A 23,220-nucleotide genomic window follows, 5' to 3' on the forward strand; every position below is an offset into this window, starting at 1 on the left:
TGTCCCAACATGTATTGGAGACTGCTTCGCCTTGAAAATGCAAAGTAGACACCCATGGATTCATTTGGGATTTATTCTATGTGCATACGTACTTTTGAATCAAACATATACACCTAGGAAATCCCAGATTTTTTTCATAGACTTGCAGGTTACTTTGTTGTTGTTTTTTTAGTAGGGAACTACTTTCCTCTTTTAATTAGCAATAGGAAAGACCAGGCTGGCTGGCTTTCTCTGGTTACCGTTGCTCCCTTTCCTGTTTCATGCAGGATTTAGGGATGGTAATTAAAACCATGTGCACGCATTGTGAGGAATGGCTGTTTTTAATAAGAATGAACAACAAATTTCCTCCAATAATTCTCTTCTGAAAAACAGCAATCCAATCCTGTTTTCCTATTCTTGCTTGTTTTGGCAGAGATACAACTTTTCCATTAAACTCTTTGATAGCATGGGTAGAGCACAACTTCATTTTGCTATTTCTCGGGGAAGCAGAAATTGAAATACAGAGCTAAAAGTGAGATCTTCAGTCGATGCAACAATCCTGCCTTTCCCACTTGATAGCTTCCACACTGAAGCCTATTATGGAACCATGTTATCTCATAGGAAGAAGCAGCATATACCTTGCTTAGTGAAAAGCATAGGCTAGGGCCTGTCTACAATGATCTCCAATAGAAATAAATGTTCAGAAAAGTTCCTGTTTATAAAACAGTTCATCATTTAAATCAATAACTGATTCTGCAATGTGGTTTCATGCTGTTTTAGCAAGGGGCGTGCCATTATGTGCTCAGCTTTATCACCACTCCCTATTCCAGTTCCCCCCCACGTTCAGACGTTTCTTTTTCTGAGGACAACATCAAATCCTTAAAAAAAAAGGATCCCCCTCCCCAGGTCAGATGTATACATTATTAATGAAGGAAATTGCATTATCTCACAAATCAGACAAAGGGGGTATTGAGGGATGTTTATTTCAGTCCAAGTTCCGAAGCCTGGGGCACAGAATCTTTGCATTCTGCTCTTCAGCTGACCTCTGGTGGGTTAGCTCAGATTTCAGCTGCAGTATGATTACTTCAGCAGTCAGTGCATCTATACCATTTGCTAAAGAGATGGTGGCACTGGTTGGGTTTGTGTGTTTGGCCTTTGTTGCCCTACCCTGATTGCATTCTCTTGTTCATGGTGACTCTGCTGACCCATACCAACTTATTTATTTAGCTGCTGTTGCTTCAATATATAGTGTTATGCCAGGGAATAGATAGCATTTACTGGTGATGTGGCTTCTGAGCTCTCATTGCCTTCTGTCTCCTCTTTGTCCTTCTTAACTGTGTACTGGCCAATAAAGGATCCATCTTCATTGAACTGTCCTTCACCTCCTTCTCCATAGTCCACCAAGCTGTCATCACTTTCTTGTTGCTTTATTGTGCCATCTAAGGAGGTCTGACTGCCTTGCAGTGGCTTGTTGTCTTCATCACTGGCATTAAAAGGAAAAGGAGAGGCATCAGAAATGAGAAAATATGGTTTAAAAGAAAAGCATAACCATGGAATTTGAAAGCAGTGTCCAAATGATGATACACAAAAAGGCAACAACTGTGCATAAAGATCTAGGAAAATATGGTGAGATGTTTGCAAATACAGATGCCTGGAAATATTTAGGGGCAAAAAGTAACATTTCCCAAAGAACCTACAGAAATTAGGAGAAGGAAGTCCCTAAATGTTATGATAGGGAAAGTCATCTTGAAGAGCCAAAAACATAAAAGTTAGCAAGCCATATAGGAGAATAATATATCACAGTTCTGAGCGTTCTAGTTTATATAAATCCCATTTCATCAAAGATACACTTGGTCCAAAGTGCACTCACTGACAAGTTAGTTGAAAGTCTTTCAGTAGATCTAAAGAGGACAGAAGTCTTTTTAGCTTCATTTTGGCCATTTCATATGAATGCAATTTTTTAAAAAATGATGCAGGCCTGATCTCAAAAAACAAAAGAAAAGAAACAAGGAAACAAGAAGAAAATTACGCAATGTCTTAAGTCAAATCTTGTTACCGTATATACTTGAGTATAAGCCGAATTTTTCAGCCCACTTTTTGGGCTGAAAAATTCCACTTCGGCTTATACTCCAGTCAACAAAAAAAACTTACCGAGGACTTGTGCGCGGCCGAGGCTTTGGTGCTTCCGGGATCGCCCGCACCTCTCCCAAGCCACCGCCGTCCGAGACCTGCCGAAGTTTGGGGAGGTTTGGGGAGGTGCGCGCGCACCTCCCCAAACTCCGCGCCTTGCCTGCCTGCTTCTTTCCGCAGCGGAAAGAAGCAGGCAGGCAGGGCGCGGAGGAACGGAGACTTGCCGACGTTTGGGGAGGTTTGGGCGCCTCCCCAAACCTCGGCAGGTCTCCGTTCCTCCGCGCAGACCTGCCGACGTTTGGGGAGGTTTGGGCGCCTCCCCAAACCTCCCCAAACGTTGGCAGGTCTCCGTTCCTCCTGCCGACCTTTGGGGAGGTTTGGGCGCCTCCCCAAACCTCCCCAAACCTCGGCAGGTCTCCGTTCCTCCTGCCGACCTTTGGGGAGGTTTGGGCGCCTCCCCAAACCTCGGCAGGTCTCCGTTCCTCCTGCCGACCTTTGGGGAGGTTTGGGCGCCTCCCCAAACCTCCCCAGGTCTCCGTTCCTCCTGCCGACCTTTGGGGAGGTTTGGGCGCCTCCCCAAACCTCCCCAGGTCTCCGTTCCTCCTGCCGACCTTTGGGGAGGTTTGGGCGCCTCCCCAAACCTCCCCAGGTCTCCGTTCCTCCTGCCGACCTTTGGGGAGGTTTGGGCGCCTCCCCAAACCTCGGCAGGTCTCCGTTCCTCCTGCCGACCTTTGGGGAGGTTTGGGCGCCTCCCCAAACCTCGGCAGGTCTCCGTTCCTGTTTGGGGAGGTTTGGGCGCCTCCCCAAACCTCCCCAAACCTCGGCAGGTCTCCGTTCCTCCGCGCAGACCTGCCGACCTTTGGGGAGGTTTGGGCGCCTCCCCAAACGTCCCCAAACCTCGGCAGGTCTCCGTTCCTGTTTGGGGAGGTTTGGGCGCCTCCCCAAACCTCCCCAAACCTCGGCAGGTCTCCGTTCCTCCGCGCAGACCTGCCGACCTTTGGGGAGGTTTGGGGAGGCGCCCAAACCTCCCCAAACAGGAACGGAGACCTGCCGAGGTTTGGGGAGGTTTGGGGAGGCGCCCAAACCTCCCCAAAGGTCGGCAGGTCTGCGCGGAGGAACGGAGACCTGCCGAGGTTTGGGGAGGTTTGGGGAGGCGCCCAAACCTCCCCAAACAGGAACGGAGACCTGCCGAGGTTTGGGGACGTTTGGGGAGGCGCCCAAACCTCCCCAAAGGTCGGCAGGTCTGCGCGGAGGAACGGAGACCTGCCGAGGTTTGGGGAGGTTTGGGGAGGCGCCCAAACCTCCCCAAACAGGAACGGAGACCTGCCGAGGTTTGGGGAGGCGCCCAAACCTCCCCAAAGGTCGGCAGGAGGAACGGAGACCTGCCGAGGTTTGGGGAGGCGCCCAAACCTCCCCAAAGGTCGGCAGGAGGAACGGAGACCTGGGGAGGTTTGGGGAGGCGCCCAAACCTCCCCAAAGGTCGGCAGGAGGAACGGAGACCTGCCGAGGTTTGGGGAGGCGCCCAAACCTCCCCAAAGGTCGGCAGGAGGAACGGAGACCTGCCGAGGTTTGGGGAGGCGCCCAAACCTCCCCAAAGGTCGGCAGGAGGAACGGAGACCTGCCGAGGTTTGGGGAGGCGCCCAAACCTCCCCAAACAGGAACGGAGACCTGCCGAGGTTTGGGGACGTTTGGGGAGGCGCCCAAACCTCCCCAAAGGTCGGCAGGTCTGCGCGGAGGAACGGAGACCTGCCGAGGTTTGGGGAGGTTTGGGGAGGCGCCCAAACCTCCCCAAACAGGAACGGAGACCTGCCGAGGTTTGGGGACGTTTGGGGAGGCGCCCAAACCTCCCCAAAGGTCGGCAGGTCTGCGCGGAGGAACGGAGACCTGCCGAGGTTTGGGGAGGTTTGGGGAGGCGCCCAAACCTCCCCAAACAGGAACGGAGACCTGCCGAGGTTTGGGGACGTTTGGGGAGGCGCCCAAACCTCCCCAAAGGTCGGCAGGTCTGCGCGGAGGAACGGAGACCTGCCGAGGTTTGGGGAGGTTTGGGGAGGCGCCCAAACCTCCCCAAACAGGAACGGAGACCTGCCGAGGTTTGGGGAGGTTTGGGGAGGCGCCCAAACCTCCCCAAACGTCGGCAGGTCTGCGCGGAGGAACGGAGACCTGCCGAGGTTTGGGGAGGTTTGGGGAGGCGCCCAAACCTCCCCAAACAGGAATGGAGACCTGCCGAGGTTTGGGGACGTTTGGGGAGGCGCCCAAACCTCCCCAAAGGTCGGCAGGTCTGCGCGGAGGAACGGAGACCTGCCGAGGTTTGGGGAGGCGCCCAAACCTCCCCAAAGGTCGGCAGGAGGAACGGAGACTTGCCGAGGTTTGGGGAGGTTTGGGGAGGCGCCCAAACCTCCCCAAAGGTCGGCAGGAGGAACGGAGACCTGCCGAGGTTTGGGGAGGTTTGGGGAGGCGCCCAAACCTCCCCAAAGGTCGGCAGGAGGAACGGAGACCTGCCGACGTTTGGGGAGGTTTGGGGAGGCGCCCAAACCTCCCCAAAGGTCGGCAGGAGGAACGGAGACCTGCCGACGAGCCGCGGCCACACAGGGTATTCCTGTGTATTCAGGCTTGCAGAACGGCGGATCGGCTTATACTCGAGTCAATAACTTTTTCCAGTTTTGGGGGGTGAAATTGGGGGTCTCGGCTTATACTCGAGTCGGCTTATACTCAAGTATATACGGTAATTGTACACCAGGACACCACCAGAAAAGCTCAGGACTGTAGGAGCTAAATTGGAAACTTTAAAAAAAATGGCAAAGACAAATGATGACCATATTGGCGTCAAGAAAATGCATTAATATATAGTAATCAAGCTCAATTTAAGGGAATATTTGTTTTTAATAGACATATGATAACATTTCTCTTTGCCACCTTGAGAAAGCTTCTGCAAAATTTGTAAGATGGGTTAACTATTTTGAGTCTTTTTAAAAAAGATGAGAGAGACTCCCAGGACTAAGTCTTGTTGATAGTTATGAATTTGGATTTGATTGCCAAAATGCACTTTAAAGTGCACAGAAGTGTGAACACAGCACTTCTCTGCAACACCTTAAAGCAGCTACATTTTACTCAGGGCACTATAGCTGTCCTCTCTAGGCACTGCACAATTTCAAGAAAAGATATGGTTGCTTTCAGAGTTGCAGACTAATGCCATATTCGTGCATTTTCTCTCTTCCAGAGGCATGACCAACACCCCTGCACTTAACACTTTTTGTCTTTAAGTCTGAACTGCCTAAAGGCTTTACTGGATACTCATGTGAGATGTATTCCTTTAATTGTTTGCAAGTTGTGCAAATATTAATAGCTATATTAACATCACAAATTTATTTATTTATTAGTTGGATTTATATACTGCCCTATTCCTGAAGGACTCAGGGCAGTTAAAACAGTACAAATGACTTTTGGTTTCCAGTATTGCCATTTCATTGCTCTTTCTCAACATGTCCAGTAGATCAGTACTATAATATTGAAAGTTACATCTTGCTCTGATGTGATCTGAATTGCCAGCAGATAGATAATCATTCTAGGTTACTTGCAGTCCCAGGTACAATGTTCTTTATTGAAATGAGAAGAGGAATTTCTTTTTCTTCTGGAAGGAGCAAATGTTCAAAAGTGCATACATATTGCTTTTGAATATCTTAGTAAACTGTAAATCTCATGTTTTGCAAACGTGGATTAACATGCTTGTAACGGCACAAGTTAATTTTATTATCAGGAATTGGGTAAGTAATTGAACCTAAGTCAAGAGGAGCTTTGAGACAGAATGGTTTAGCATTATAAAAGAAGGCATAAAGACAAGAACAGCAAAAGCCACATATGCTAGAGGTCTTTGTTTTCAAGTTAAAACAAGTATTTAAATAAAATGTAATTGCAATGAAAATTTTCCCCTTCCATATTTAATGGCAGTAAAGTTTTCAAGGGATTTCCTATTTTGATCTCCCAAAGGCTAGATTCCAGAGAACCACACAGCAATGTATCCTGTATGAAGTCTTTCGTTTTATGTTTTGTCTTTTTCCATAAAGCCATCCCATCCTTATTCTAGAGGACTGCTATTGAAAAGCAGATGTTAAGAAATGCTGTTTGACATACCCCAAATACTCTGATGTTCTGCACATGGCTCTCTAGATTGCAAGCCAAAAAAGTAACCATACTGCCTTGTTAATACATTAGGAAAATAGGTGTATTCAGCCTTTAATGCACAAATACAATGTACTTATTAAATAAATCCTGTAGCTTATTTAATATATTAAATACAGTCAGCCAAGCCACTAGTGAAATTGGTTTAGGAGCATTATGTTCAAGAGTTGCATTACATTGGAAGGAATAATTTGTGAGTGAAAGATCTTCAATCTGAACTTCTGAACTGCTGGCTTCTTCTTGACCATGCTTCTTTTGTTTTAGCATTGAGTAAGTGAAGTCAGTTATAATTGCTTTTAAAATACCAGTAGCTTACCAGATAATATGGAACTACTTAAAGTCTCTAATCCAGTAGACCCTTTTTCATGACAGTAATTACCACTCAAGTGTGCAGATTCCCATTGCACATATAAATATTAGTCAAGAAAAAGGAATGAAGCTAGGGCCACTGTAATATCATTGGATATGATGTTGGCTCTCAATCTAGAGCCAGAATGCAACTCTATGGACACAGGACGCCTGAATCTCAGAATAAGAAAGAAATTACTCTTTAACTCTGTTAGATGAAAACCGTTGGAACAGAAACATGGAAGGAAGTTAGAAATTAGATATGCTTAAAAACGGTGAAAGAAAGTGTGTGCAAGGGTTTGGGTCATTCCTACCTTTCAAGAGACCTTCATGGTCCATGTAGAAGGATAAGGTGAAAATGACAAGAACAGATGAAAATAAAACAAGGAGAGAAGCAAAAAGAGCCTGATCAGAGAGCAAAATAATATAGATTTGAATTTTAGGGATCAATGCTAAATAAATAATAATAATAGTAAATAGTTATTTCTTTTTGGAAGGGCTAAGAAAGTACCAAATGAAAGCCAATTTAAAACACAAACTGCTAATTGTGTGCAATAACTTAAAAAAAACACACCAAGTTGTTGATAAATGTCAATGATACCCCCCTTCCTCACCAGGTGAGCACTGTCAAACCTGAGCCATGGTGGCAGGCTCTCACTGCCACTCCAGACATGTCCTCATTCTAGCAATTTTACTCCAACTAAACAAGCCACTATATCCGAAGGCTTTAATCACACTCTCTCAGAGATGTAAAACAAAATATGGTCTTGCAAAATAAAAAATAAAAAAAGCGTTTCCAGGAAAGGTCTCAACCTTAGATAAAATGGACCAAAGAGGAAGGGGGATGAAAAAGAATTATGTATTGGAGTTTCCTCCATGGAGAGAGTTTTAGATGAGCAGATTGGAAGGGAAGTAGATATCATAGGTCTAGAGGGGAAAGCTCACCTCTTTTGTATATTCACATAAAAATTTGCTCATATAGAAATAAAGTGGGAAACGGGAAAAAAGCATATTGGCTGTTTCTTAGAACATTTTCATTGAGTTCTAGACAGACACTCCAGCTTCCTTTAAAGAAAACAGGAGTGATTAGCATTATGAGGAGGAAGAGCCCTGAAAATTAAGTAACAGATCTTATCTGAATATTTCCATCTAGGTGCCAGAAAGTAATAACAAAAATCACTGGAGTGCAGAAAGGCTATCTTGAGGTCATATGAAATCACTTATCAACAGTCAGGGAACATTGTGCTAAGCACATTGATTTGTGCTTCTTAGGTTGTAAGCCGCCCTGAGTCTTCGAAGAAGGGTGGGATATAAATGGGATTTTTAAAAAAAGAGAGATTGGGTGAAAATAATACAGTAAGTCCTCTAGCCTTTAATAAGCAATGCTCAAGTTCTGGCTTCACTATCACCAGGACTATTTTCTATGTCTTGAAATTGGCACTGCAATTGAAAATACCAGGATTAGTCTGATTTGGACCCTGGTAGAGATATACTGTATTAAAACATGAAGAGTGAGAGGAGAAGGATACTGAACAAGTACAATGGATATAATGTTTTAGTTGTTCCCTTTCCTTTTCTCTCCCTCTCTCCCTCTCCTCTCTTGTCAAATGTCTAATAGAATGAGCACTATTAATGGCTAAAGACTTTATAGCTTATTCCTCTTATAAGGAGACTATTAGTCTGGCAGCAGAGTAGAAAGAAATGACAGTATATCTCTTAATTATAGCCCGTAGCTATTGGCGTGCTCTATGGATACACTTTTACAGGTCTGAAGGACATGATCAGAGTGTGTCAGACATATTTCTGTGAATTAGGAAGAGAACAAATTAAAGAAAACATGCTAGCTTATATCCTGTTCACTTTAAAAAGCTATCTGTCACATCTCAATGGCCGTGAATCTTAATTAGCCACATTTCTCTGTCAGCTAGTCATTTTCTCTTTTATTCTGATTTCTTGTGATGTGTCAGTTCTTTAATACCCTGCCTTAAGTTGTCCATCCATGTTTTGGGGGGAAAAACACTGAAAAGCCTTTTTTCCAAGGCTCCAATGGAAGAAAGCATAATATTTTATATCACAGCTTTTTTTCCTCTTGCACATATAACACTGATATTTGTAAAATAAAATGATTCAGCCAGTTCATTGCTATAGATGAATATTCAACTCAGCCCAGATTTAACTATTAAAGATAGTTTCCTAGTAATCAGGACAAACAAAAACAATCATAAGAATACTTCAGTAATTAGTCAAGACAGGCAGTTCTTAATGTTAAGAATTGCTTCTATGTCATTGACCCAATCTTTATTCTGCCATAAACTGAAGCTACAATGTTGTACTTTATCTGCATGCATTTTTTCCCCAAGAATGTTTTATTCTTTTATTTTTAAGAAGCAAGATAACATCATTTACAAGTTTAACTATGTTTTGGAAAGAAGATGGTTAAGTTAGAGTACTTCTGCTGGTGAAATTGGACCTTTCTTCACTCTCATATTTTGTCATGTACAATTCTGATACAAGGAATCCTCTGACACACACAAACATCCCCACCCCCGAGGAGATTTGGAATATGTATAGGGAAAATGTAGGTTTTAATAATATGTTTCCATCAGCAGAATAACACAACTTTATTCAGCTCTAGCTGAAGAGGAAGACTACAATGTGGCTTTTCCCCCCACAGTAGAAAAAGAAAAATAGTGGCTATCCATGTCCTGAAGAAATTTTACTTATTCATTCCATCAATATCCTGTTGTAACCCAATTAACTGTTGATGATTTGCATGATATAAAAAGTTTAAAACATCCAAATGAATATTAAAAATAAAACAGTTAAAAACAAGCAAATCCTAGCTACAAATATTCTCTTATCAGCAACTGAGGCTGAGGAGCATGATACAGTATTCACATTGCTAAATACTCCTGCAAAGTGAGGATTCATCTCAGGGTCAACACTTTTGATGGCTGGTATTAAGGAATCTTCCTCCATTTTGTGCTACAGTGTCCTTTGCTATAATGTAACATATTTGCAACTTTCATTTCTTCACATCTCATGAGTCAAGATAGTGTCTTTCAAGTTAGCTAAGAATACTTGAGTATACTTTCATCTAGATAATTCATTAATGGTTTATGATATTTCCCAAGGAACTCATTTATTCAATCTACTAAATGGACCCAAAATAGTTTTTAGTTTGATTTGAGCAGCCTGAAGAATTCTTAATCATAATTAATATATTTTGGAATTGTGACTTCGCTGTTTAAAAACAACCCTGGAAGGGAACAAGTTTGGAATGGCTATTATTAGAGCAACTCTGATGCTTAAAACACATAGCTATTAAATTAACCAAGTAGTTTAATTAATATGATCTGGCACTATAAGATTTACACACTGCTGTTTTTTTCAAAGTCCTGTAGACAATTCTCTATACAGTTTCATATACACAATGCCAGACCTTGCACTGCAATTTTAATAAAGATTTTTTTATCATTTTTATTCTTGTTAGCTATAAAATAAGAGTACTGAAGTTGTGAGGATAGCAATTGTATTTTAAATAAATCATCCTAGAGTTTTAGAATAGCTGGACATTTATTTTTGTTTGCTTGTTTGTTTATTTTAATAGCAAGCAAGGGACTGAAGCACCAAGTTACACAGACTCACAATGAATGGTTAATTTAGCAAGTGGTAGCAGTGTTACCTGTTTCAGTTCCTTGGAAGTAAAGGTGTAACAAATGTAAACCTTGAATGCAGGACCCATCTGTGAACAGCCAAAGAACACACTTTTGCTTTGAAAAATCAAGAGAAAAAGTGGCTGTGGTCCTTAAAAAGATGTCTTTGATTTATATGAAGTAGTGATGGTGTTAGAAGTTATAGCACGGTAATTGTCAGAAAGATTTAATATGCTACATATCCTTCAGTAAATCAGAAATATGAAGCTTCTCATTGGTTTTTGAAAATGTAGGCTTATTCTTCCTAAGAATAACCTACTGGCTGTTTATTCTTCCCATTTCTGAGGTGGACTAGCAGAATGAGCCATATGTTTTTACTCAGATCTGGTTTTGCACTACAGACCAAAAAAGATTCTGGAAATTGCTAACTCTCCAACAGTGCCTATCTTTCTTATCTGATGTAATGATCCCCACTCAACAGAGCTCATTATTCAATATTCAAAAGTGATTAAATTCTCAATAAGAAAACTATGTTATCCTTTCAGATTTCAAAAGGTTGGAACTGATCTACGTGTATAGATAAATCAGATGATACGAAATTATTGGAACTACATTACTGAGTCAGAAAATGAAAGATTAAATTTCATGTATATTTGTATGACTCAGCCTAGGGGATTTCCATCCTTCATGAGGATGGTTCTGACATGCAGAAATATATCTCTATGTGTATGCATGTGTTTATATATATACCTACATATCTTTCACTCATAACCTTCAGTGGACCAATTTTAAAAATACTGATTTCATTTTTATATTTTTTGAATACATAGACTGGTTCTTCTTTTGGTAGAGATTTTAAGCAACACTGGAAGGATACAGAAGAGTAAGATATAAATTCATGAAAATGAAATTAGAAAGGAGTTATTTGTAATGGCAAGCAGATAGCAAATGCCTGATATATACGTTGAGTGAGAAACATACCTGTAATCAAATGATCCATTATCTACCTTCTGGTCATCAGGATCCAGGGGCACATCTTTATTTGCTCGCACTGTGAAGTTATATGTAAACAATTAAAAACTCAAAAGGATTGATTCAATCTGCATATTTTGTAGACTCCAAGCCTGAATGCCTCAGTGCCAAAGTCCACGATGCATCAAATCAAGTGCACACCAGAAGGAAAGCTAAAGCTTCTGCCTTAGCCAGTTACAATGATACTTATATAGCTAAAGATGTATATTATTCTTTCCAGCTGACTAGTGATGTTTCATGTACAGCAAAATGATATTGATATTGAGCAATGAATGCTATGTAATTTCCACATCACGACTGTTTTATTCAACTTTCAGGAAATACTTCCATTCAAGAAATTTCTAGACTTAGGGAGAAAATATGGCAATCTTCATACAACCATAATACATTGTCCAAAATAATACAGGGAGACATATACTACCAATATTAAGACATAATTCCATATAAATAAACATTGTATTTAAATATTATTTCAATGTGTATCCTGACTATATTGCAATGTGCTATCTAGTGGCTGCCTCTGGTCCAGAATGTGGCAACTCAATCAGTTATGGCTACAGTATATCTCAGTACTTCCATGTAATACATCTGTTCTGTAAGTTGCAATGATTTCTGGATACAAGTAAAGGTGCTGGTTGTGACCTGTGAAGCCCTTCATGGCACCACTTCTCTCTCATTGTTTGTCCATTTGGTAAATCCAACAAGGGGACAAGTTCCAGGTTCCATCACTAAAACAAAATCATGTGATGTGGCCAAGAGGCAGGTGTCCTTTCCAATAGTCTCACCCTGGTAGTTTGCTAGTCTGAGTCCTACTGTTTTTAAAATGGGTGCTGAAGATCTGCTTCTTTCCCTAGGGAATAAGTTAGGGGGATATGTGCTTTCAAGAGATCTATGCTTTTTGTATGGATATGTTGGCTACGTCCATTCCTGTTTGTCTCGTTCCTTGCATTGGGTGTGTTTTTAATTTATATGCCATCCAGAATTATGAGTAGGTAAGCCTTAAAAATTGATTGCGAAATAAACAAAGAAATAAAAAGTAATAAAATCTAGCTACTTAAGGTGCTAAAAGTTGATACCAAATATAAAAGAATGAAAAGAGTAGTTAAAATGATTCATTCAACTCAAAATCAGAGGAGAAAAAGGAAGGATTCCTTTCCCAAAGGGGGAACGTGTTAATAATACTTTTCCAGAAAATAAGCTAACAGTTTTATAACCAACATAAATTCAATCAAATCTTAATGTAAATAATGAAATAAAGCATCCCTATCTAGCAAGAAATCCCTTTTACCCTGTTTTGATAACATTAATTCTTTTTTAGTGTCCCAGTTGTTTGGTGGTTATGGGAATAAATCTTTCCAGTGCTTTCAGATTAGAAAAATTAATTAAGATTCAGAATTATATATTTCAAAATAAATCAAACAAAGAGCATTATATCAACGCTAGGTATTTCCCTTACCTGGATATTTTCCTCCTCTGCTCCTCTTAATAAAGCAAACTATCAGCAAAATCAGGACCAGGAGAGCGATGGCACACATCAGTCCAATAAACCAGCCCTGAGTTGCAATGTCCCCTTGATTCTTAGTATAGGCTATTTGAAGGAGTTGAAAAAGAAAAATTAAAGAATAGAACCAATCCATACTATAGTGATAAATTAAATTATCAAGCCAGAATAATTTGATCCAGTCCCATGGATTCCCAATGTTCATATTTTAAAACGGATGTCCTTTGATAACCACGTTAGTTTGCGTGATTGGCATGTGAAATGCCTGTGTGCATAAAGTTTTACTCTGTATGTAACTGCACCACAAGCCTAGATCCACTCCAACAATGCTGAAAAATTGAGGAAGAGAAACATGTCCTTGTCCAACCAAGGAAGGCTATATAAAGAGGAAGCAGGAAACCCTCCCCCCAAAAAACAGCTGGATAACAGAATTGATCTCTCTTTACAGTAAAGGAAAATGCCTTGATACCTCAAAAGAGGGTGTGAAGTTCTCCACAAGAAGGCTGAGTTTCATCCAGCACATAGGTAAAATAAACAGATTTTCTAAAAAAACAAAACAAAACAAAACCACCTTTCCAACACACCATTCATTTCCCTGAATATTGTAAGTGGGATCGGAATTAGAAGCAAACCCTTGTAGCACTTGAATAATCAAGTTGTGCTCTTTCATCTTGACTCTTGGCAATTTGGGCCAGTTTAATACCAAATCATTAAGATTCAACTGCCACCATAATGTTATAGAAATGTAAAAATATTGGTAAAAATCTAGAAAGATTTATCCTTGCAGAATAAGCTCAGAAAGTGATGGAAGATACTACCTCTTTTACTACTACTATTGTGCCATTTGCTCTCCCCACCCCACTCCAATATAGTGACTGCTATATTATTGGAAGAGAAAAATCAATGTTTTAAAAGAGGGCATTGAAACCACAGGGAATAGAAGCTTAGGATATACCAATGTTCCGCTATGAGGCAATTCTATGTGATTCATTTTTCTCTGTAGCTCTTATTGACTTCCCAGTCCCAATGTATCAGTGTAATGGCCTGGATTAAGCAATCTGTACATGACTGCCAATTCCCGCTAGTACAAAAGTGAGTGGCACCACTCCATTGATATAAGAAAGCTGTCATAATAACAGGACTGATGCTGATCACCCAACTATTGAATTATTTCACTAATACAATTTGATGGTACCATTACCATTTATATTAAAAGAAAATAAGCATAATACTGCATTACTAGATGGTTTTTCCCTTTGAGAAGTTATGCAATTCTACAATCTTCACCATCAGTAATAAGAAATGAGGGTGATGTTACCATGGGAATACATTTAACTACTTGTGTCATGCATATTCTGACATGAGTATGGAAACTGTGGTAGCTGCATGACAATATCTTCATTCACTTATTCTAATTACCCCCCCTGTTACTTATTTCTACATTCATCTGAGCTTTTTGAGCTTAAAGCTAATATATCTTCCAAAGTATATTCATGCCTCTAACATACCCGATACGTTGATAGACCCCAGAATCAGTTATAATCTGTCTCATTATTCTTAAAGGAACTATATTACAAATTGCTCTGTATCAAAGTCAAAACATTTTCCAAACTGTTACAAGGAAGGCAATCCTTTCATCGGATCTGATATGGTAGGATTTAGTTCAATTATGATATAAATGGAGCAAACATTTGGGATAGGAATTTGGAGCATTTTAGAAACAACTCTGAACTTGTGCAATCTTATATAAGCAGTCCTCAATATATGACCATTAATTCAGTGACCATTTGAAGTTGGATCTGTCTTAAAATTATGGCTGCAGCAGTAGCCCCAGCAACCAGGGAACTCACTGAACAGGGTTTGTGCTGAAAAAATGAGGGGTGACTATTTTTATTCCTTCAGGTGGAGTCCATGCACGAATATTTTTATCCTTGCAGATTAGCTATAAGGGGTCAAGAATTTGATGAGATGGTTTGTATTTCCCTATAATCAACTATTCTGTAGAGTAAACCTTTACTAGTCTATGATATTCCTTATAGATTTTCCATATTTTAGGGTGGTGTAAAGAAAGTTGATTACAAGTAATTTCAGTTTATTTTTGAATTGTTTCACATGAAAAATGAAGATATTAATCCACTTAATGAAATGCTACCCAATTAATGAATTTTCTAGGTACTCTCTTAAATAGTAAATAACCGGAACAGGAATAACTATCAGTTCCTACTTTCTGTAGCACATGGTTTTCTTGGGCAAAGATAATGGTTAGATTTCTAAAATAAAGAGGACTTTAAACAAAATAGTGCATTTTCCAGCTTCATGAAAAAGCAGAACTCATCAAGGTTGTATGAAAGCCCCACGGCAGGGATGACTCACTTTGAACAAACTGTGAAAAGCCTTAATGCTTTAATTCATGACATGAAAATCAATGAGAATTTTTCTTCCTCATGAATTAAACTACAATTGTGCTATTGGTCCAGAACCTAATGGCTTCATCAGAACACCAGCAGGAAGTAACACGTATAAGCAGCTTTCAAGATATCTACAATAAATTAAAAATGTCACAAATAGCACTAATGGAAGATTATTGCAGCCATACAGAACTGAAGTCCTGCCAATATTATAATGAAGTCTACGTAGATAGCTAGCAGACCTTTTTACACTCTCCCTGGGCTTACTTACTTTAAGTGCTAAGTTCTGTAATACTAACAATAGGAGTTTGATTACAGGAGGAATGCAAATATCCCAGAGCCACTTGCTTTTAACTCAAACCATATATGCCATGTACATGTTAGATGTGAATAAAACTTTTCTGATTTCATATCTTCACATAAAATCATCTTCAGATTTTCTTCAAAGTGAAATACCACCATCATTATAACATATTACATACTGCTACATAATAAGTACCTGCCTAGTCTCTGAGATTTCAAAGTAGAAAAATTGTGATTCTAATAAACTTTTTAACTAAACATGATATAATAGTTATTGTAGAGTGAAATAGTCCTCAAAAACTTGATGGGTTTTCTTTGGTTTATATACTGTAGCAATACGTAGAGACAGCAGAAGTAGGCAATGGTGCTATTGGATGAACCTGGTTTGATAGTTACAATTCTAGCAGCTGCCTAAGGATATTGCGAGTCAATCTTAATAGTCCTAGATGTCTGCAATTACCTGGCAATGAGACTTTGGGATAAGCCAGGAATGAGAAGAATTATGTGCACTTCTGGACATGTAAAAACCTCTCAGAATTATTGGGAAGATACACATAGTTCCATCCAGAGACTTTTAGAAATTACATTTGAAATTAAATCAGTTTTTTAAGTAGATATAATTTCAGAATATATTAACAAGAAACATAGTTTACTGAACTATATGCTCACAGCTGCAAGAATAAACTTTCCCCAATATTGGAAGAAAGACTCAACACTAAATGATATATGATTGGGATCTTACTTGAAGAATATGAGCTGAAGGAAAACTAACAGCATATATTTGCAACAGAAGTTTAACCAAATTCAATCAAGAATGGTTTCCATATACACAATGAAGCAAGCAGCAAAGCAAATACAAACACTAACACGATGGATTCTCTGAGGGTCTAAATATTTATAAATACTGCAGATCAATTGGTGTATAAAGAAGGGGGAATCAGAACTCAAACACTTATATACTGTCCAGGTGGCTTCTTTTTTCCTTTTCCTTTTAAAAACATTTATAAACAATAATAAATAACAGTACAGCAAAGACCTTAGTATTAAACATTAGAAAATGGAAAGCTTTTTAATATAATAAAATAACAATGCTTTTGGCATTTGTCTATTAATGCCATGCCGAGCTTCAATTGTACAATTCAAGCAACCTTAAATTTATTAATGTTTTAGAAATAATATTTAACATTGATATAATTTTCCCCCTATTTTTAAAGATTTAACTTACCTAAGCCATCATAATGTTAACAATGTCTAGTAGCATAAAGTACTACTGTACCCAGTTAATATATGTATGTGATATTGCATTATTCTCATCTTATAATGAAATAAACATTACTTGAGAAAAAACAACAATTATGTGTACTCCTGACTGATCATCAAAGTGGTTTTCCTGGTTTCGGCTCATTAGCCCCAGCTTTATCTGTATAAGACGTTGTTGACCTTACAGACCCAGAAGGGGAGAATAAATATCTAGTTCTAAACTCTAGATCTGTCCATGGTTCTAGCCTGCCTTAATGATCTCAGTCATTATCAAGCTCTCAATTATAAAAAGACCCATCCTTACTATTTCAAATGGGATTATCATTTTGGAGTTGTGGGGTATACATTTTGGTTGCTCCCTAAATACTTTCTCCTGCCTGCTACTCCATAATTTGGCTACAGGTCTGTATAACAAGTGCTTTGCTTTCAAAAGCCCTAAATTCCATTTCTGGCCACTGTGATTAAGAGACTGCTCAGTTGTGATAGGAGAGCTGCTGTGTGAATACAACATCTGAGCTGGCAGAATAAATTATTGTCTCATTTGATATAAAAGAAGAAACTTATGTTCTGTTGTCAATGAAACAGGAAGAGACTGGTCTGGAAAAATCTGCATCTACATCACTACAGGATGCTTTTTCAAAAGTATAATCAAATCAACCCCCCAAAATTTCAGGGGCACCTCCTAGCCTTTAATTTTTGATATTTTCAGTGGTTCTACTGGCAGTGAATATACTATACAGAACCATTTCCTGTTAAAAGCTCTGACAATATGGGACAAAGGGAACTTTGAACTGATACAATTCATCTAATGGAAGGTGTATGTTATTAATTGAATGGATCTGAGGCTTGCATTAGGCTAACTGATTCTACAGAACGGGGAGGAAGGGAATACAGACTCATTCTAAATGTTTGGGAATCAAAGGTGATTTTGTTAATGATGCAAGTATAGAAAAGCTTTCAAGCGAAAGAATTAATCTTAAGAGACTCAAGGTTAACAGTTCAGATAAGCTAAAGTGCCAGATAAAGGGGAAAAAAAGTGCTGTTACAACAATGAAATATTTCCCTCAGCATATTCACAAAACCCTGCACTCAGGCAATGCTAAAACTAAAACACAGCAAACATACTGTACAGTGCAGCTGTTCTATTCTATTCAGTTATGATTTATGGATTGACCAGCCTTGTGATTCCCACCAAACCTATCTTCAGAACAGCTTGGTTTAGCTGTTTATGGGATGAAGATTAAGGGGAAAAAAATCCGTTCATTTTTAGAGTAATATTGTGATAGAGATCAAAACAAAGCCACACACAGTATAGCATGACCTGATTTTGTGGTGTGATGGGAAGAAAGGATCAGTTAGATAGGACCAGTTAGACAGAACAAATACTTTATAATCAAAGTATAGTAATTTATTTCTATCTGGAATGAATGAATACTATTTAAACAGCCCTAAAGCCAGAGCAGCCATTAATTCTTCTCTGAGATCCTAAGTAGTCCCAAGGTAAGAGACATTCTACAAGTAAGAAAAGCACTGCTTGGTGGTCCTGTATAGTGAAGTAAGATTGGTAACACTGCTACAGAGTAAACTTTAGAATACGCTCTACTTAACTTCTCTTCAAAGCTAATTGATTGAAGGTCATGGTATGGGTCAGGTTATCTGAGGAACTGGGTCACATCTGTGGGATTGGCCTGCTCCACCAATGCCAACAGAAAGCACATGCTGTGGAACTCTTTGGCCAAGTAGTTCTGGTTGACAGAGTCCAGGAGAAGAGTCTTATTTGGCACAATTCATCCCATCTGGAACATTGTGATCCACACCTACCCATTTGGCCTTCCGAAAAGTTCTGAAGATCTGCCCTGGGCCCCTAATGGTGTGTGTAGACCTCATCTCTTCCCCATGGGCATTTTGCACCTTTCCTCCCCATCTTTGACAATTTTGAATCAAAATGTTACTATTTATTGTTTTGATGTTTTAATGTATTATATTGGAGTATTAATTATTGTAAGCTGCCTAGAGTCACTTTTAGGTGAGATAGCATATAAATTGAATGAATGAATGGTATTCTATACTACTATCAGGAAATGGTGCCATGCTTCAACCACTTCTCCTAATGCTGTACACAATATTAATACTGTTGACTCAATATCTGTGTAATGCTATAATTGTATGTATTTTCAAAGCTTGTTAACAAATAACAGCACAAACATCTTAGTTAACACATAGATGTTTAAGGGTTATGACCAGAATTATATTCTGTCAGAGGAAAAATTAAGACTGGCAGAAAAATTCCAAGCTCATTTTGCCTTCATCTGAGCAAACGAAACATTTTCATTTCTTTCTTTTTAAAAAGATGATCAAAGCAATATCCTAGGCTCCAAATATACTGACAGGAAATTGCCCATTAGAAAACCATATGTTTAAACAACTTTAGTATGATATTCAAGTCACTTTGGGCCATTGGAGTTTACAATTCACTTTCTAATCCCTACTGCAGTTTTGAAAGCCTGAATCCAAAGTTAAATGTATAACAAATAATACTCTGAGGTTAGTTAGCAATAGATCAATGTATTGTATAAAACAGCAATCTATGATATACTTCTGAAAATAGTATCATGCTAATTCTGAAGGACTATAAATTGAAATATATTCTTCCTATTGCAGCATAGACTTTAAAAGAATAAAAATATGATGCCAACACAGCAACACAATCAATCATACTTTGCACCATATATAATATAGGTTATTAATACATTGTCAAAGCCTATGTCTTTTTATATCTTTATCATTACATTTATAAATCAGGGAAGGCTGTGTTATTTCCATGTTGAGCTATATTTCTGTAACACTGAATTGTTCTACTCTCATTTATTTCTGATTCCAATGCATTGGTACTGCTAGCAGAAAAATGAGTGTAGATTATGGATGAAATTTTAAAAAGTAAAAGAAAAATGAGCAGTGCTTTTTTGTCACAGGTGTGAAGGATGTATGACAGGGATGGGCTGTTCTCATATCAGATGCATTTTACCTGAAAGAGGAGAAAAAGGCAGGAGGGCACTAAAATCAAGTGATTCAGAAGTCATTTGCAAAACATCAGAAGATTAAATTCTGGACATCCATCACTGCATAATGAAGAATTCCAAGTCTTTTATTTTGTTCTGGCAAGCTCTGTTTTTTATGCAGATAATATCCAAGTGGTACTATAAAAAAGAGTGGGCTAGATTCCAAGGTTTAACCTACCTTTTTATGACATGAATATTTTCCCTTTCCCCCTAAAAATGAAAGGTAAGTAGGCAGATAGGCAGAGATTTATTTGCAAGTGAGAGGTAGGTTTGTCTTTCCAAAATCTTGCAAGGAACACTGCAGAACCTAGTACTTTGGTTTTTCATATTTATGCTAACAATTGTGTAAGCTATAATCCTTAGGAATTATGGAGTCACCTTTCAAAAAAATATCAGGTGATTACGCCAAATGTTAAGGGCACAAATTATCTACTCAATATAGGACTTGTATGTCTGATTCTATTCATATATCAGCAAAATATTTTGAGCAAGTCTTAGAGTTTTAGCTCTTACCATTGAAAGATCATTCTTGCCATACTTCTATATAAGTTCAAAATTCTACTAAGGAATTAATAAAAGTACAAAAAGAGGTATTCACACTGCATTGGAGCTAGCCAAGTAGAAGTCTTGTTTAAACATGTTTTAAACCCTATAATGAGCACAAGGCTGGATCCAACAGCCAAAATGGATCCTTCCAACTCTGTGATTCTATAATTTCTAATTCTCCTATATTTCAACTGCTTCTTGTATTTTTTTTTCTAAACAGACCGAATCTATAAAGGAAAGAAAGATTGAAAAACTGAAGCATAACTTTTTATTGATATTTCTACTTCCAGAGAAGACATGGGGAATGAATATCCTTGAACAAAGGAAATAACATTATGGCTGAATTAGCATCTGGATCCTGGATTGCCCATATGTATTCTGAATAGGTGCAACTCGTAAGTAGGTGGCAGGAACCAATGTTTCTGGGGTTGCTTAGGTGTCACGCAACTGAAAGTCAGAGGATTTCACCAGGCTCACAGGCATAATGTAGCCTCTAAGGACTTTACGTTTGACCAATCCTCATCTCTTAATCCTTTTAGGAATTACTTTTTTATTTTTATGTATTATTTTATATATTGAGAACTGCTGAAATTATGCTATTCACTGGGTGAGTCTCCCTCAATCTGCACTGAAAAGATTTATAAATGCCAAGTTAAAGATTCAGAAAAAAATCTTTTTGGACTAAGCAGCAAAAGATTAGAGTGTTAATTTTGGGAAGCTTTAAATGAACCAAGGGTCCAGATAGATGTGAAATAAGAGTTTAAAAATAATTCTATGAATCCTTTCTGTGGAAAACTGATGTTTTTAACTCTAAAAATAGAAGCATAACAAGGTAAGACTTGAATGCTTGGACACTAGAGGGATTCAGAAGGAACTAAAGATTGCATTTAAAGGAGAAACAAATTACTTGTCAACAGTGGAGCAATGTATTTCAACACCAGATGCATTTAATGGTATTTGGGAACAATGGACTCAGAAATTATTTTTAAAATATCTGATATCATTGATAAAAGGATTATAAATGATGTTGTGATATACACTAATAGGAGTTCTATTACATAGGTCTAAAACTGATTTAAATGTAGATTTGGAAATGCCAAGTCACAAGAATGATATGAAAGGAGAGAAAATACTGGATACACAAATAAAATTGGCTGAGGCTTCAATATTTAAAAGGGACATATTTATAATAAACTAAAAGAGCAATACAGACAGTTTTCCTATACTGGATGTACAAAAGAGCCCTAATAAAACTTTGAAGGATTTTGCGACAAGAGGCAAAGCAAAAATGAAAAGAAATCAGGCTTCATTTGTAAGATATCAGGTAAACTTCTCAAGTATTTTTTTAGAAGAGACAAAAGAAAAACAGCAATAAGAAATCAAGTTCTAGGACATTATTTGAGGAGACAAAAAACTAAAATTATAGACTGTTTATATAAATATATATTTATATTTATAAATATATAAAATAAGGATAAGGAATACAAAATTGGTTTATTTAATCAAGGTAAAATATATGTCTTCTTATCTGTGACAACCATTAATGGATTTTTACTGATTAGGACTGAATGACAAGGTTTTAAAGTCTTGTTTCTAGAAGAGATGAGATATGGGAAAAAGAGTTTATTATATATTTTAACTCCACTTGACTAATAGTTAAATAGATATGTGTTCTTTCTTGATAACCTTTAATGAATTTTAATTCATTAAAGGATGAGATGTAGAAAAAAAGGAAAGGATTATAAAGTGGGTTCTGGGATTAAATTTAAAATAGTTTTGTTGTTATTTCTGGTATCCCTTAATGAACTTTTGCTGATTATGATAGAATGACAAGGTTTAAGAGTTGTTTATAAACAAGGAGATGAGGTACAGGATGAATGGATGTCTTATTTTTCAAGAGAAGGAGATGAATTGTCAAAAGAAACTTTTATACTTGGCATGACAAGGAGAAAGTTATTTACCTTTTTTTTACTTTCCCCCTGAACTTTATACCTTTTGTTCCTTTTGAAGTTTCTATTAGTTTTCATTGATATATTTGTAATCTTTAATAAAATTATTATGTAAAAAAAGATAGTGCTAGGAACCATCTACAGAAAAACGTAGTTGTGTTGATTGTAGGTGTATTATTCAAAAACACAGTTTAAGTAGTAGATTACTTCTTAATTGGCCAGCTTCTATTTCCCAAGGAGAGTTATAATATTAATTTTCCTGCATTTTTGGTATCTTTGACTAATAGCAAAATAGCTCAGAGAAGCCACAAAACAATTCTGTCATCTCATAGATAGCATTGCATTGTTAATCCCTTCCCACCTTGTCCAATTCAGTCAAGAACTGAAGAATATAAAGAAATAACAAAAAATGTTGTAATGACATAGCTATAGTACTCTGTAACAATGAGGAAACACATGACAATTTTAGAAGGAAACAATGTGAAAGCAATCCTACAAAGAATGTAGTGACACAAAGAGGAGATACAAGGCAATATTTTGCAAATGCAAATTGCTACAGTTCTCAGATGATAATTTATGACCATATGTAAGTATGAACATGCAACATATTTCTGTGGATCTCCAATCCATCATTTTGTATTAGCCAGCACAATCTTTTTTTAAAATAAATATTCTGGCACATAACTGCCAATAGTTGTATAAGGACATGCAAGATGACCATGAACAGTGCAAGTTTATTCAAGCATAAACATAAATAGGCCAGAAGCAACAGAAACTTTGCTCCTTAGGAATAGAATTTATTCTTTAAGTCTAAGTATTACAGTCTCTGCCCTTGTTATAAGATTTCTTGGGAAATGAATTTGTTTCATAAAA

The 23,220-nt window shown here is 38.2% G+C and overlaps 1 protein-coding gene across 1 annotated transcript in view; it reads right to left on the reverse strand.

Annotated features, from left to right (window-relative positions):
* Window positions 1-1,137: 1,137 nt before the first annotated feature.
* The window catches only part of NFASC (neurofascin), a gene marked incomplete at its 5' end in the record, with an annotated part of 146,907 nt that continues 124,824 nt past the window's right edge, over window positions 1,138-23,220 (reverse strand). The window contains 3 exons of the mRNA XM_081323164.1: window positions 1,138-1,462; window positions 11,253-11,340; window positions 12,778-12,909. Coding sequence (XP_081179290.1) covers window positions 1,231-1,462; window positions 11,253-11,340; window positions 12,778-12,909 — 452 coding nt within the window. The 3' untranslated portion in view covers window positions 1,138-1,230. The remainder of the gene's footprint in view (window positions 1,463-11,252; window positions 11,341-12,777; window positions 12,910-23,220) is intronic.

The sequence above is a fragment of the Vipera berus genome (assembly GCF_964194415.1).
Source record: "Vipera berus genome assembly, chromosome: 3".
Taxonomy (NCBI): Eukaryota; Metazoa; Chordata; class Lepidosauria; order Squamata; family Viperidae; genus Vipera; species Vipera berus.